This window comes from Kogia breviceps, chromosome 2, assembly GCF_026419965.1.
Source record: "Kogia breviceps isolate mKogBre1 chromosome 2, mKogBre1 haplotype 1, whole genome shotgun sequence".
In the NCBI taxonomy this organism is placed as follows: domain Eukaryota; kingdom Metazoa; phylum Chordata; class Mammalia; order Artiodactyla; family Physeteridae; genus Kogia; species Kogia breviceps.
The window spans coordinates 154808890-154821620 of NC_081311.1; the positions used below are offsets into that span (position 1 = coordinate 154808890).

Consider the following 12731-nt stretch of genomic DNA (forward strand, 5'->3'; position numbering starts at 1 on the left):
TTTAAAGAAAAGGGAGACAGTGATGCCATGGAAAGCTCCCTGGAGGAGTCTTGGGCTGAATGCTGAAGTTTGGGTGGAATTGCGATAGGAGAGCAGGGGAAAGAATGATATTCCAGGGTGAGGGAAAAAGGAACCTCAGGAACAGAGGCACAGAGGAAGGGGTGAGTGTGGCATATCTATAAGACTGGAGGAGATTTGCACAGGTGCTTACCGACTGCACTGGTACCGAAGCTTCCTGCCCAAAGTGCTCTACTCCCTTCAGGCACAGAACAAGAGCTTGTTCTGTTCACAGGCATGAAAGTTACCTGTTTTGTGATTTCTATTTTGGTGCTTTGAATCTCAATTTTCTAGGATATCTTCTATCATAGGTTGTTCAAACCCTGAAAGTTGTTTGAGAAAGGACTCTTAAGGGAATAGAACCAGGAGAAAGTTGCTCAATAAATATGCATTTTCAGGAGGAAATATGGCTGGATACTTTAAATCTAAGTTTAAATCTAATAGAAACAATATGTTTTATGTATAGTTTCTTAATCCATTCACTAACTTTCTCTTCACATTTGAGGTTATGTAGCGATGTCATTATTTTCAATTTTGGCATTCATACATGTACATTCTTAGGATTTTTATACAAAAGTAATCAATGTGGTCTTTTCAGTTTGACCTTTAAGTCCCATGATATTAAAGAGAAAAGATGAAAATTTAAAAACCAGATTGTATAAGTGAGGTGAATAAACTAAATGCATGTTGGAGAGAAAAGAAATATACAGATGGTGAAGTGTTACCTATTAATCAGGCCAGATCTTAATCTTTTGACAATACATATTTTCTTTGGCTTACCAACATACTCAGTCCTGACTGGAAAAAATCCAAAGAAGTTTCCTGGGTAGTAAATATTTCTATTAAGCAATAGTCCATTTAAGTTAAATCCATTAAAAAAAAAAAGAGTTTAGAGAAGAGCCGCATTTTTCTTTTTGAAACTTCAAAAGATTAGTTATCTATGTATTGTTCTTTAAACAAGGGAATGAAGATATTTCTACATTTTTCCCAGCATTTATCTCAAACTTCTCAAGTTTGTAACCAGCTTTTCCTAGTACATGGAAAACGTGTTCTAAATGCCACAAATAATTGATTTCCTACTGTTATGAAAAAATAAATTATATTACTTATAGATGAGGATGAGAAACAATTCTCCTCCTTGGTATTCATGGATGTGAGCCAATTCCTCCTTAGTGGACATCATTATTCTGCCTAGTGTGGGGGAAGGAGATTTGAATGAGACCAGATGACTTTGCTCCATGGGGGCTCTCAACAACCACCCTAGTTACTCTGGGGAGGTCACTGATGCCTCAGGTTCTCAGGGATGGGGAGGACCTTGGAGATCATCACCAGTGCCCTTCCTTGACCACAAGGATATGGAGGTCAGAAGATGTGAAGAGATTAGAAGCTGGAATATACATACAAAATTGTCTCTTCTCTTTCATAGTAGCATCACAAAAAATTCACTTACAACTATTTTCTTCATAATAAAACTTTAGTAGATTAAGACGATTTCTAGTCTTTACTATAATTGTTCAGTTATTCTTTTATAATTTCTTCTTAGACGAACCTTGCCAAGTTAGTGGTGAATACAACCAATAATAAAGTTTGATTAAAATATTTTATTGGTAAACATGCTACAGCATGGATTAAGGGTAAAGATAATTTAAGTAAACTTTCAGATCACTTTGAATATATTACTCTTTTATCTTTGTTATCCTTGTATTGTTATATTATGTATCTTTATACCGTAAGAAGCAACTTAGTGCTAATGGTGTGAGCTTGGAGTTGGACCATCATGCATTCAAAATCTGCCTCTGCCACACTACCTTTGTGACCTTGGAAAAATTATTTGATCTAGTAGAGAATCAGTTTCTTCGTCTTTAAATTGGGCATCTTAATAGAAACTACCTAACAAATGACTTAATATATACACAAAATACTTAGCACAGTTCCCAGTACATAATGAATATACTTAATAAAAATGTTAGTTATTATTGTCTCTGGACAATGGAATTAATTCCATTGCTGTGCTCAGTGTTGAGCTCAGAGAATACAAAAGCAAAAGGCATGGTTCCTGATAGAAGGCTTCCTAGAGGACATGATGATGCCTGATACACATCTTGAAAGAAGAGTAAGAAATAGCCAGGTAGAGGGCATTGTGTAGGTTTGTATGTGGCAGAAGGATGAAGGCTGATTGAGGAGGAGGGCTAATGTTTTCTAGGAAGATAGAGACCTGTGAACAAAGATGGCGTTCTGGGGACACTGTAAATAATTAATTTAATATGTAATTGATTTAATATGGCTAAAAGTACTTTGTGAGGTGGGGAATGGTAAGAGCATGACAGTGAATAAGGTCATGCTGGGGATGTGTCGGATGAGAAATGCAGTGAATCAAAGACAGACACCAGGTCAACCCTAACATTGAAGGAGCAGATGAGGAAACAAAGCCCAGAAAGGAGACAAGTTTTCTGCCTTCCTTCTCTTCTCTTCCACACACCCACGGGCTGGCTGGGGATCTTTTGTGATACAGAGAGGAGAAGGCAGCTCTCTGTAGGGTACATAGAAGTAGAAATATCATGTTGTACCCATGAGACTTACATAATGTAATAAACCAATGTTATCTCAATAAAAATAAATATAAAAAAGAAAGGCAGTACTGGGGGTGATGTGGCCAAGTAAATCTCCCTAATAAATAGCTGGGAGAGGAGAGGCAAGCAAGATTTGGACAAAAAAGCAATGCAACAAACACTGTAGGGTCTGTTGGGTTTAGTGGATTAAGGGCTCTAGAGAAATGGAGAGTGGAAAAAGGGGATTTCAAAAGGGTTTCTGTGGATTGTGAACGGAATCCTCCTTGATGTTAGCTGAAAAATAAAAATTTGAAATTCCTCTTAAATTATTTTATGGTAACTGGACTGAGCTCCTTTGATAAGAAAACTGAGGCACATAATGATTGAAGTCATTTGCCTAGGGTCACACAACTAATTGAACTCCGGCATTTGAATTTATAGAAATCAGTAGAATCAAGATTTTAATCATAGGATAAAGCAGTAGGGGGTATAATTCAAAGTCAAAATCCTTTTACTATTTTATTTCCTCTGTAAAAAAGTGATTATACTTAATGTCAATATATTATATAGTTGTCTTAAATTGGAAAATTGTTATAATGTCGTTTAAAGAGTGCCGTGGGAATGGGGGAGGGGCATAGGTTTTCCTCTGTAACATAAAATACACTTTTTCCCTCTCCTATGCATACAGTACCTAGCACATTGTGGATTCTGAATAAGCGCTGGCTGAATTGATATGTACTGTAATAGACTCCCTCAATTTGCAAGGTGCTGGATAGATGACTGCTCAAGCCTGACTACTCTGTTACAAAAATGCCTGCATTTACAACCCTGGGTGCCTTAAGATACTGGCTTATCCTGGTTCACAGTCTCCTCATAGAAATGTGGTCCTCATTCACTCAAGTTTCAGGGGGCACAGGCATGTTGCCATGGCTTTGGCTTTTTCCTTTTCCTGGTTTTCTCATTTCTTCCCTCCACTCCTCTGGTCTGTTGGACCTCTGTCCTGGATCAGATGTTGAGTGAGAGGGCTTACTGGGTCCAGCCAGCGTTCATACACTCTTCTGCCCTCCCTATCTGGGTGGATTTCCAAGGGGATTGGTTCTGAGGCTTTTAAGGCATAAATGACCCTTTGGGTCTGTATGTACATACCCGTGGCCTCTCCGTGTACCACAGAACATGGTGAGGAGAAAGGTACATTTGTATTTATGTGTAAGTATTTGTGTAGGATTGCCTGTCTCACATGGAAATTTCCTTTAGGCAAGTGCTGAACCATATCTTGTAAAACATGCCTGAGGTTTTGCTGCATATCTTTTAGTCATATTTAAAAATCAAAATATATGATGCAATTAAGTACTATATATTCAAATTAGAGACTTCAATTTACATACATATCCCTTCACAGGATTAAACGCAATTAATGTGCATTGTAATTAAGTGTTAATAGTTACATTTGAAATTACTGTTCTAATACTTGTAAGTTTTTAAGATCCAAAAAGTGCCATTTATACTGTTTTGTTCACCAAATTCTTTATTCTCGTGATACACAATATGGGGAAGTCACTTCTCTGGGCAAAGTTTACTCATCATTTCATCTCCATTCACTCATTCATTCAGCATTTTCATGATTGCTTACTGTCTGCCTGGCAAGGTGCTAGGACTTGTGAATATAAAGGAAAAGGTCAAGGTTCCTTCCTCAGTCGGGCTGGCGGGGGGCCTGGGCGGCGTGGAAAACACCAGCAGCAAGCAAGCCCCAAGGGACCCCAAGGTGCATATTCCTTCTTCCAACTCTAAAATCGTATTTCTACCCAAATGTCCTAAATCAACCAGTTAGTTACCCTAATCATGCGACTTCCCCTAAAAAACTAGGAATAAGGTTTTGACTAATCTGATCCGATTTAAAACGATTTCTCCTGATTCTTTGCCTTGACCATCTCCCGTGGACGGCTGAAGTTCAGCTTTAATACAACTTGCCTGGAAGAGGCTGTGCCAGCATTCTGAAAGTTTATAATTAAGTTCAGTGTTTGCGTGTGGGCTAGAGTGGGGAGGAAAACGACCATTAATTATAGAGTTTCGGTTGTGAGTGCCTGCCAGGCTTTTAAGTAGCAGAAACACGAGAAGCGGATAAAGCTTTCCTCACTTTTAAATAAAAGTCGCACAGGAGTTGCCGGCGGCATTCGGGTGCCCTTGGCGCTCTGTTGGACGCGGGCGGGTTGGGACGCTTGAGCATCTCCCCCCACCTCGCCGCCTCCCTCTTCCCGGTCCTGGGTCTGAGGCCTTAGTGCAGAAGGGCTCCCAGAGGGCTCTGAGGGTCTGGGGCCTCCGTACAGGAGCTCTATTCTTGGGACAGGAGGCGACAGCGCGCACGGAAGTGCGCTCGACTTGCCCCAGGCCGAGGCCGACTTTCCTCCCCCACTTCCTCCTGCGTGTTGGCTCAGCCTAGGGGCGGCTCCTCCTCCTGCTCTGCCTCCTCCCACTGGCCGCGGCAGCGCTCTTGCCGGGGGTGCGGCGCCCAGCCTTGCAGTCCCGAGCCTGAGGCGCGGCGCTGAGCGGCCGAGCGAGAGGGAGGCGAGGGGCCGCCCGCGCTGCTGTCCCCGCCCCGCGCGCCCTGCGCCCCACTTCCCGGGCGGCCGCTCGGAAGCTCAGCCCTCCTGCCTCCCCCGGCGCTGTCCGGGACTCGCCGGGAAGCGAGCAGCTGGCAAGTTTCGGCGCGCGCAGGCGGCGGGCCGCGGGCACCGTGCGCTGCGGGCGGGGTGGCCGCGTCTCCGGGCTCGGCGCCCCGCGCGCACTTCGGCGATGGCTTCCCTGCCGCGGCGGCGGCTGCGCCTTCGCCCCCGCCGCCTCCTGCTCCTTCTCCCCGGATTCCTGCTGCCTCTTTGCGGCGCCTTCAATCTAGATGTGGACAGTCCTGCGGAGTACTCTGGCCCCGAGGGTAGTTACTTCGGCTTCGCGGTTGATTTCTTCGTGCCCAGCGCGTCTTCGTAAGTGGCCGCACTTGGAAGGGGAGTCGGCCCCCTCCCCCATCGCGCGCACCCACCCTACGATTTCCCATAGGGAGAGATCTCTGCAAGAGATCTCGGCGTCTTTCTATCCGTTCCCTCTAATCCTCCCTCCCCCCACTGGGCGATTTAGGTTCTGGGTGGATGAAATACTTGGGGGAGGTGAACCCGCGCACCTCCCACCACCCAGTTCCCCCTTCTCCTCTCCTCAGAAGGGAGCGCTTTGAAGCAGACCTGTGCTTGAAATTAGGGGAAAGTGGGAAATCAACAAAGGCTGGTCTGGCTGGACACCGCGCCGCCTTTGCCGGTGTCCGGGACTTGGTCAATTTCATTTCCGAACTTCTTTTTCTCCCTTACCAGTTAGCCTTCCCTGGAGTCTTTTTGTTTTTTGGCTTCATAGACTTAAACACCCGTGTTTTTCGCTCTCCCTAAACAAGCCCTCCCCCATTCTTTAGGACTCTCAGTCTGATTCTGTTTCTCCTCATCTCCTTTTCCAGACATTCTGATGACTAAAATGACCATTCTGTCGTAGTAAATTCATTGTGTCTTATCTCTGAGACTGTCAAACCTTTGCACATTTGAGGGTGAACAGATGAATTGGATGTGTCATCTGTTCTTTTTATAGTGATTCATTATTTAGGTCATTGTTCAGAAAGAACAAGCATGTTTGCTGAGTTTTCACTCACTAAAGGTCATTTGAATACTGTAGTATTTAAGAATTCAGTTATGTTTCAAATTGCCAGCGTTTCGCGTTGCACAGGATTTGGAACGAAGTTATTGTCATTATTGGATTAAAAGTTGTCTCTGACCTTACCGAACGCTGACGTCATTCTCACCACCCCACCCCCTTTTTTAGCGTTAGAAATACTGATTTAATGTGTTCCCTGGATGTCTTCTGATGTTTAAGTCTTGTTTCCAAGAGGGAGAACTGTTCTTAGAGTTCTTTCTAAGCTCTTAGAAATTGTAACAACGTATTTTTGTTTTTAATTTTTTTCTATAAAGTATTGTTTTGGGGGGGGAGAGGGAGGATAATTTTAATGGTCAGTACTTTTTAGTACTGTTTTTCCTAATCATACATGCCTGATTTGAGGATGATCAAAATATTTTTCCATGACTGTTACAACATTCGGCAGGATGTATGCCTTTATAGTGCAGAGGATTTTAGTTGCTTCCAAGCATGCTCTTTTAGATTTAATTTCTACAGAAATTCTAATAATTTTGAAAATATATATTGTCTTTAGTCAAGAGTCTGTACTTAGAGTAGCCAGAGTTAGCACTTAAATACTTCCAAGTTGATGGAGTGGTTTGCATATGTTGCTCTTAATTCGGTGGCAACCCTCTGAGTTCTGTACTGTAAAGATACATGACAAAATGATAAACTTTAAGTGTTTTTACTACGGAAAATGCAGTAATACTGAACTGTTATAAGGAGATATTTCCTATTTTTGGTTGCGAGGCTGGATGGCTAATTTGTGATTAGTCATTGTAGTTGTTGAATATACTATGACCTCACAGGTTTGTTTACATGACGTCCCACGTGGGACTTTAATGGTAAGGTAAAATTGAACTTGGTTTGGTTTCATATAACATTTTGAAACTTTCTTCAGTGACTTTTTTACTGATAGACTATGAGGTCTAGGTATAGCCTAAGATAAAAAATATAAATCAACTTGGAAATTTAAAAAAACCCAAATATATGTAAACAAAGGTTTCTACTTCTGAGCTTTTCAGATTTAACAAAGATTAATGCAAACTTATGCTTAATTTTGTAAAAAGGTACTTTTAAAGTTAATAAGCATTGGAATCCAGGGTGCATGGCGATGCCATTTACAATATTGCCAGCTGCGTTTATTGTTGTCATTTGGTGTGATAATAAACTTCTAAAGGGAAAAAAAATTCACATAATAGAAAAGTGCTAATTAAAGTTTCCTTTCTTCTGAAGGAAGAGTGCCTGTATTAATGAGGAAGCAAGGATAATGAGGTCTCCTGCTGCTTCCGGTTTCTATAGGTGTCTAAATACCCCTGGCAAGATATAGAACTGTTTTCTGTCTCATTTTTCTTGTTACAGAAAATTGTTATTGAATTATCTCCATATTGTTGTGAAAACTAATGAATCAATGTTAATTAAAAAGAAGGAAAAAGAAAGTACTAAGCAAAAATATTAAGGTGACTCCACAATAAAATTCCTCCAGAAATGAGTCTTAGGTTTGAAGTGAAAAGTCACAAAAATTATGATTTGAAAAATATAGAAAACAAACTTATGGTTACCAAAGAGGAAAGGTGGGGGGGGGGCTAAATTAGGATTTGGAGATTAGCAGATACAAAGTACTATATATAAAATAAATAAACAACAAGGATTTACTGTATAGCACAGGAAACTATATTCAATATCCTGTAATAAACTATAATGGAAAAGAATATGAAAAAGAACATGTATATGCATATGTATGTATACCTGAATCACTTTGCTGTACACCAGAAACTAACACAACATTGTAAATTGCTATACTTAAAAAGGGAAAAAAACTGTGAAAAATAATACATTAGCACTCCCTATTATTTTTCCTGTATGAATTAATTTATGGAGACTATATCGCTAAACTTATGTAAAATTTAAATACTGTATACAGGCCAAGAAGTAAAGGCATGTTTTTCTTGTGGAGAATAATTGGAGAAATTAAAACTTACACCCTAGGCTTAGTTATAATAATGATATCTTACATTGCTTGACCTATTTTATAATTTACAAAGCACTTTTATTTGTGATATCTCATTTTACTCTATACCACAGACCACCAGGGGAAATGGGAAAGCAGATAAATTCACTCTTACAGAACAGGAAACTGCGGCCAGAAGAGTTTGCAGCCTTTAGTTGTTTGAGTGGGATGGTGTGGGGTAAGGGAAAAGATGGGAACAAAACGCAGAGGAAATGAAATTCAAATTCCATTTAATTTTTGTATTCAAATTTTAAGAAGAAAATGAATAATTTTCTAACTTACTCTTAAGATATGTTATACAGTTCTCATTTTACATATATATTTATTTTAAAATAATGCTATAGTGAGCAATAGTGGGTTACAAGGCTGGCTTTTTCCCCTGTTAAACACTATTGGAGCCTTATTTACAGTTCCTTCATGTCCTGTGACCCCCAAAGACAAGGTGTGGGTAAGTGTGCCCTGGTCGCAGAAGGTCCCACAGAACATACAGTGGTTCTCAATCCTAACTTCCTATTTGCAACATTTGGAGAGCTTTGCAAACCATACTGCTGCCCTGCCTTCATCTTCAATCTAAAAGTAGAGCTCTAACTTTATATTCAACAGCCTGTGGATCATTTCTTCTTGACTAGCCTGTCTTACCTCAATTTGACAAAAAATGAAATCTTTTTCACCAAGTGATGTCAGTTGTACCTGTTTCTATTAATGGTACCATCATTTTTTCTGTCGCCCTGGAAATAATTTCATATTCCTCCCTCTCATTTTCTATTTTTCTTTGTCTCTCCTGCTGGTCACCCCTAATAGTAGTCAGTGATTAGTCACCAGGCAGAAGGTCCTAGAAATTCTTCCTTGTTAACGTTTCTTTTTTAAAAAAAAAATTAATTAATTTATTATTTATATTTGGCTGCATTGGGGCTTTGTTGCTGGGTGCGGCTTTCTTTAGTTGCAGCGAGCAGGGTCTACTCTTCGTTGTGGTGCGTGGGCTTCTCATTGCGGTGGCTTCTGTTGTTGCGGAGCACTGGCTCTAGGCATGTGGGCTTCAGTAGTTGTGGCATGCGGGCTCAGTAGTTGTGGCTCGCAGGCTCTAGAGCACAGGCTCAGTAGTTGTGGCGCACGGGCTTAGTTGCTCTGCAGCATGTGGGATCTTCCTGGACCAGGGCTCGAACCCATGTCCCCTGCATTGGCAGGCGGATTCTTGACCACTGCGCCACCGGGGAAGCCCATGTTAATGTTTCTTGCATCCATCTCTGCTTTCCACTTGTAGTTTGACCAGTCGTTACAAGCGTGGTCTGTGGCACTGAGGTCATCACCCCTCAGCCCATCATTTAGCTCTCACACCTGCAAAACATCTTACATGTTTCTAATAGTTTTATCTTTCTGAAGCATCTTTTGATTCTGGTATTCTGCTGCTAACATTTCCTCGAAAATATTCTCATGTCCAGAGATAAAGTCCAAACTGCTTAAACTGGATGAAGGCCTCTTTCAGTCCGTCCCATTCTGCATCTGCTTTTAAAAGCTTATGTCCCGTTTCTCTCTTCACCTTTGTAACCATCTTCACAACCCCTTACAAAATGACACCAGCTTATTTTAGTGTGGCTCTGGCTATATTGGTTCTTCTTTCTTTCTTTTTTAAAAAATATTTATTTATTTATTTTTGCCTGCGTTGGGTCTTCGTTGCTACGCGCAGGCTTTCTCAAGTTGTGGAGAGCGGGGGCTTCTCTTCATTGTGGTGCACGGGCTTCTCATTGCGGTGGCTTCTCTTGTTGTGGAGCACGGGGTCTAGGCACGTGGGCTTCAGTAGTTGTGGCTCGTGGGCTCAGTAGTTGTGCCTCGCAGGCTCTAGAGCGCAGGCTCAATAGTTGTGGCGCACAGGCTTAGTTGCTCCGCGGCATGTGGGATCTTCCTGGACCAGGGACCAGGGCTCGAACCCGTGTCCCCTGAATTGGAAGGTGGATTCTTAGCCACTGCACCACCAGGGAAGCCCCTGGTTCTTTTTTCTTATCATAAATAATACATATGCATAGATTCTATCATCATTACATATTTAGAAAGCAAATCCTATGTTGATTTCTCCTGATCAAGGCCCAAGGTTTATAGGATATTATAGAAGAGAAGGGAAAATGTGTAGGATTTTTGCATCTGTTTTACATCACATAAATGTTGACTATAGCTTTTTTTTTTTTTAGTGAAAAGTGAATGAGACTGGAATTATAGCTCTTAAGTAACATTCAGTAACACGTTTCTTTTTTTTCTTTGTGTACGTATATGATAATTTTTCAGAAGTTCCTTTTGGTGAAGCCTCACTGGTCAGCCAAAGTCAGCCAGAATATATTAACCATGCTTTATCTTGGAAAAGTCAGTGCTGAAAGCAGCCAAATAACTTAGTTCATTTGGAGAGTTTAAAAAATGTACTTGTCATTGTTTGGCTGGTTGTCTCTCCTTGGTAGTCAAGGTCATGTTCCCTAAAGCAGCTGCCCTTCAAGTACACTTTGGATTGAAAGTGCATCCCAAGGGCATCCTCCTGGTTGGCTTCTCGAATCCTCTCGTCTCTCCCATCCTCTTCCCCTTCCTCCTCCTCTCCCTTACTACCTCCCCTTTCTTCTCTCCTTCCCCCTCCCTTGCCCTTGCTCCTCTACCTCTCCTCCCTCTCTCCCTTCTCCCCCACTTTCCCTCCCTCCCTCTTTCTTCTTCTTTTACCCCCCTTCCCCTAAACACACATTTCTACTCTTTATCTTTCAGAATTTCTTGGCATGATATTAATGGCCTGCTTATATATGTAAACCTTAATTTTAAAGTCATTTAATGAAAATGATTCGAGTCATTTAAAAAGAATGGTGAGGATGGGGATCCTGATATTGTTCTTGGGCAAACTTTTTGGGAGGGAGATGGATTCTGTCAGGAGGAAGTTGCAAGCATATGAAACTAAGTTGCTCAGCTTCAGATTTTTGCTGCTTACCAGAGAAATCTCTGTCAGCCTCAGCTAACTCTGTGTATCTTCCCCAACTCTCCACCATTGTCAGGAAGTGTTGCAAGCCAACTATTACCTATCCTTTTTTTTTTTTTTTCTCTTGAGAGCTTGCATTTGGGTTAATTAATGGCCCTGGAAAACAGATTTTACTTTTATTCCTACTTTATTAAGGAGTATTTTATTGTTGTTTTTAGTTCTGCTGTCATCTTGTATTTTTATGATGCATTCACATTTTCTAAGTTTACTTTTTTTTTTTTTTTTTGCGGTACGCGGCCCTCTCACTGTTGTGGCCTCTCCAGTTGCGTTGCGGAGCACAGGCTCCGGACGCGCAGGCCCAGGGGCCATGGCTCACGGGCCCAGTGGCTCCACGGCATGTGGGATCCTCCCGTACTGGGGCACGAACCCGTGTCCCCTGCATCGGCAGGCGGACTCTCAACCACTGCGCCACCAGGGAAGCCCTAAGTTTACTTTTATCTATACTATCCACATTCAGAAATTTTCTTTTTTAAGTAATTATAGTGGGCATTGTTATTTCCATTCAATAGAACAGGAAACTGAGGCTCAGAGATTTTAAATGACTTTCTCATTTGATTTATATGGTGACTGGAACCTTTAGTCCCAAACGGCCCATTAGACAATGCTGCTTATATTGCAAAATTTTTTCTGGTCTGTCACTTCTTTTACTTTAATTAAGCTGTTGTAGACATTCATTAGACATTCCTAGATGAACTTCAAGTCGTAATGATTTAATATTTTTGTAAGGCATTTCATTAACAGGCTGTTTTTTGTTATTGTGGCAGAAAGACACAAGACATAAAATTCACCCTCCCAACACATTAACAGACTTTTGTTTTCTGTAATATGTGTTGCTTTTATAGTCCTTAATTTTCTCATATAGCATCTTTTACCATTCTGTACTCTTTAATCTCTACAAATAATTTTTCTCTCCACACCTCCCTCTTAGGACTTAACATTTGTGTAAGGCAGTCTTACTGTCTTTGTCTCTCCATTTTTCTCATTGAAAACTTTCTATAACACTCTTAAAAGGAACTTAAATATCATGTTGACACTTTGCACAAAGAACTTTCTCAGCTTTTTCCCCTCATTAACCTAGCACTTAGAAATTGAGAATGCTCACACATTCCTTTTATATTATTCTACCATTTCTGTGGCATTTCACCAATGTGCAAGACTGCACATGCTTAGGAAAATTTGATGAACACCCATATTAGTACATCTAATTACCATCATTTCATGCCTATAATGTGCAAATGGTCTGATGAAAAGCAGCAGCCTTGTTCCTGATCCTATCCAAGGAACTAGAGCTCTGTGCTGCCAATAGTGAGTGCAGTTTGCATTCAGAACTCTCCTACGATGCCCTTTTTTCTGTCTTTGCTGAAGTCCGTGTCCCCTAATAACTTTCCAGCCCTCTCTGTCTTTAGTGCCAAGT

The 12731-nt window shown here is 41.2% G+C and overlaps 1 protein-coding gene across 2 annotated transcripts in view; it reads left to right on the plus strand.

Annotated features, from left to right (window-relative positions):
- Window positions 1-5122: 5122 nt before the first annotated feature.
- The window catches only part of ITGAV (integrin subunit alpha V), an 88719-nt gene continuing 81110 nt past the window's right edge, over window positions 5123-12731 (plus strand). Inside the window, exon 1 of one of the 2 annotated variants that reach the window (XM_059055229.2) lies at window positions 5123-5581. In XM_059055229.2, coding sequence (XP_058911212.1) covers window positions 5397-5581 — 185 coding nt within the window. In that variant the 5' untranslated portion in view covers window positions 5123-5396. The remainder of the gene's footprint in view (window positions 5582-12731) is intronic. The other variant, XM_059055230.2, reaches the window with a different exon arrangement.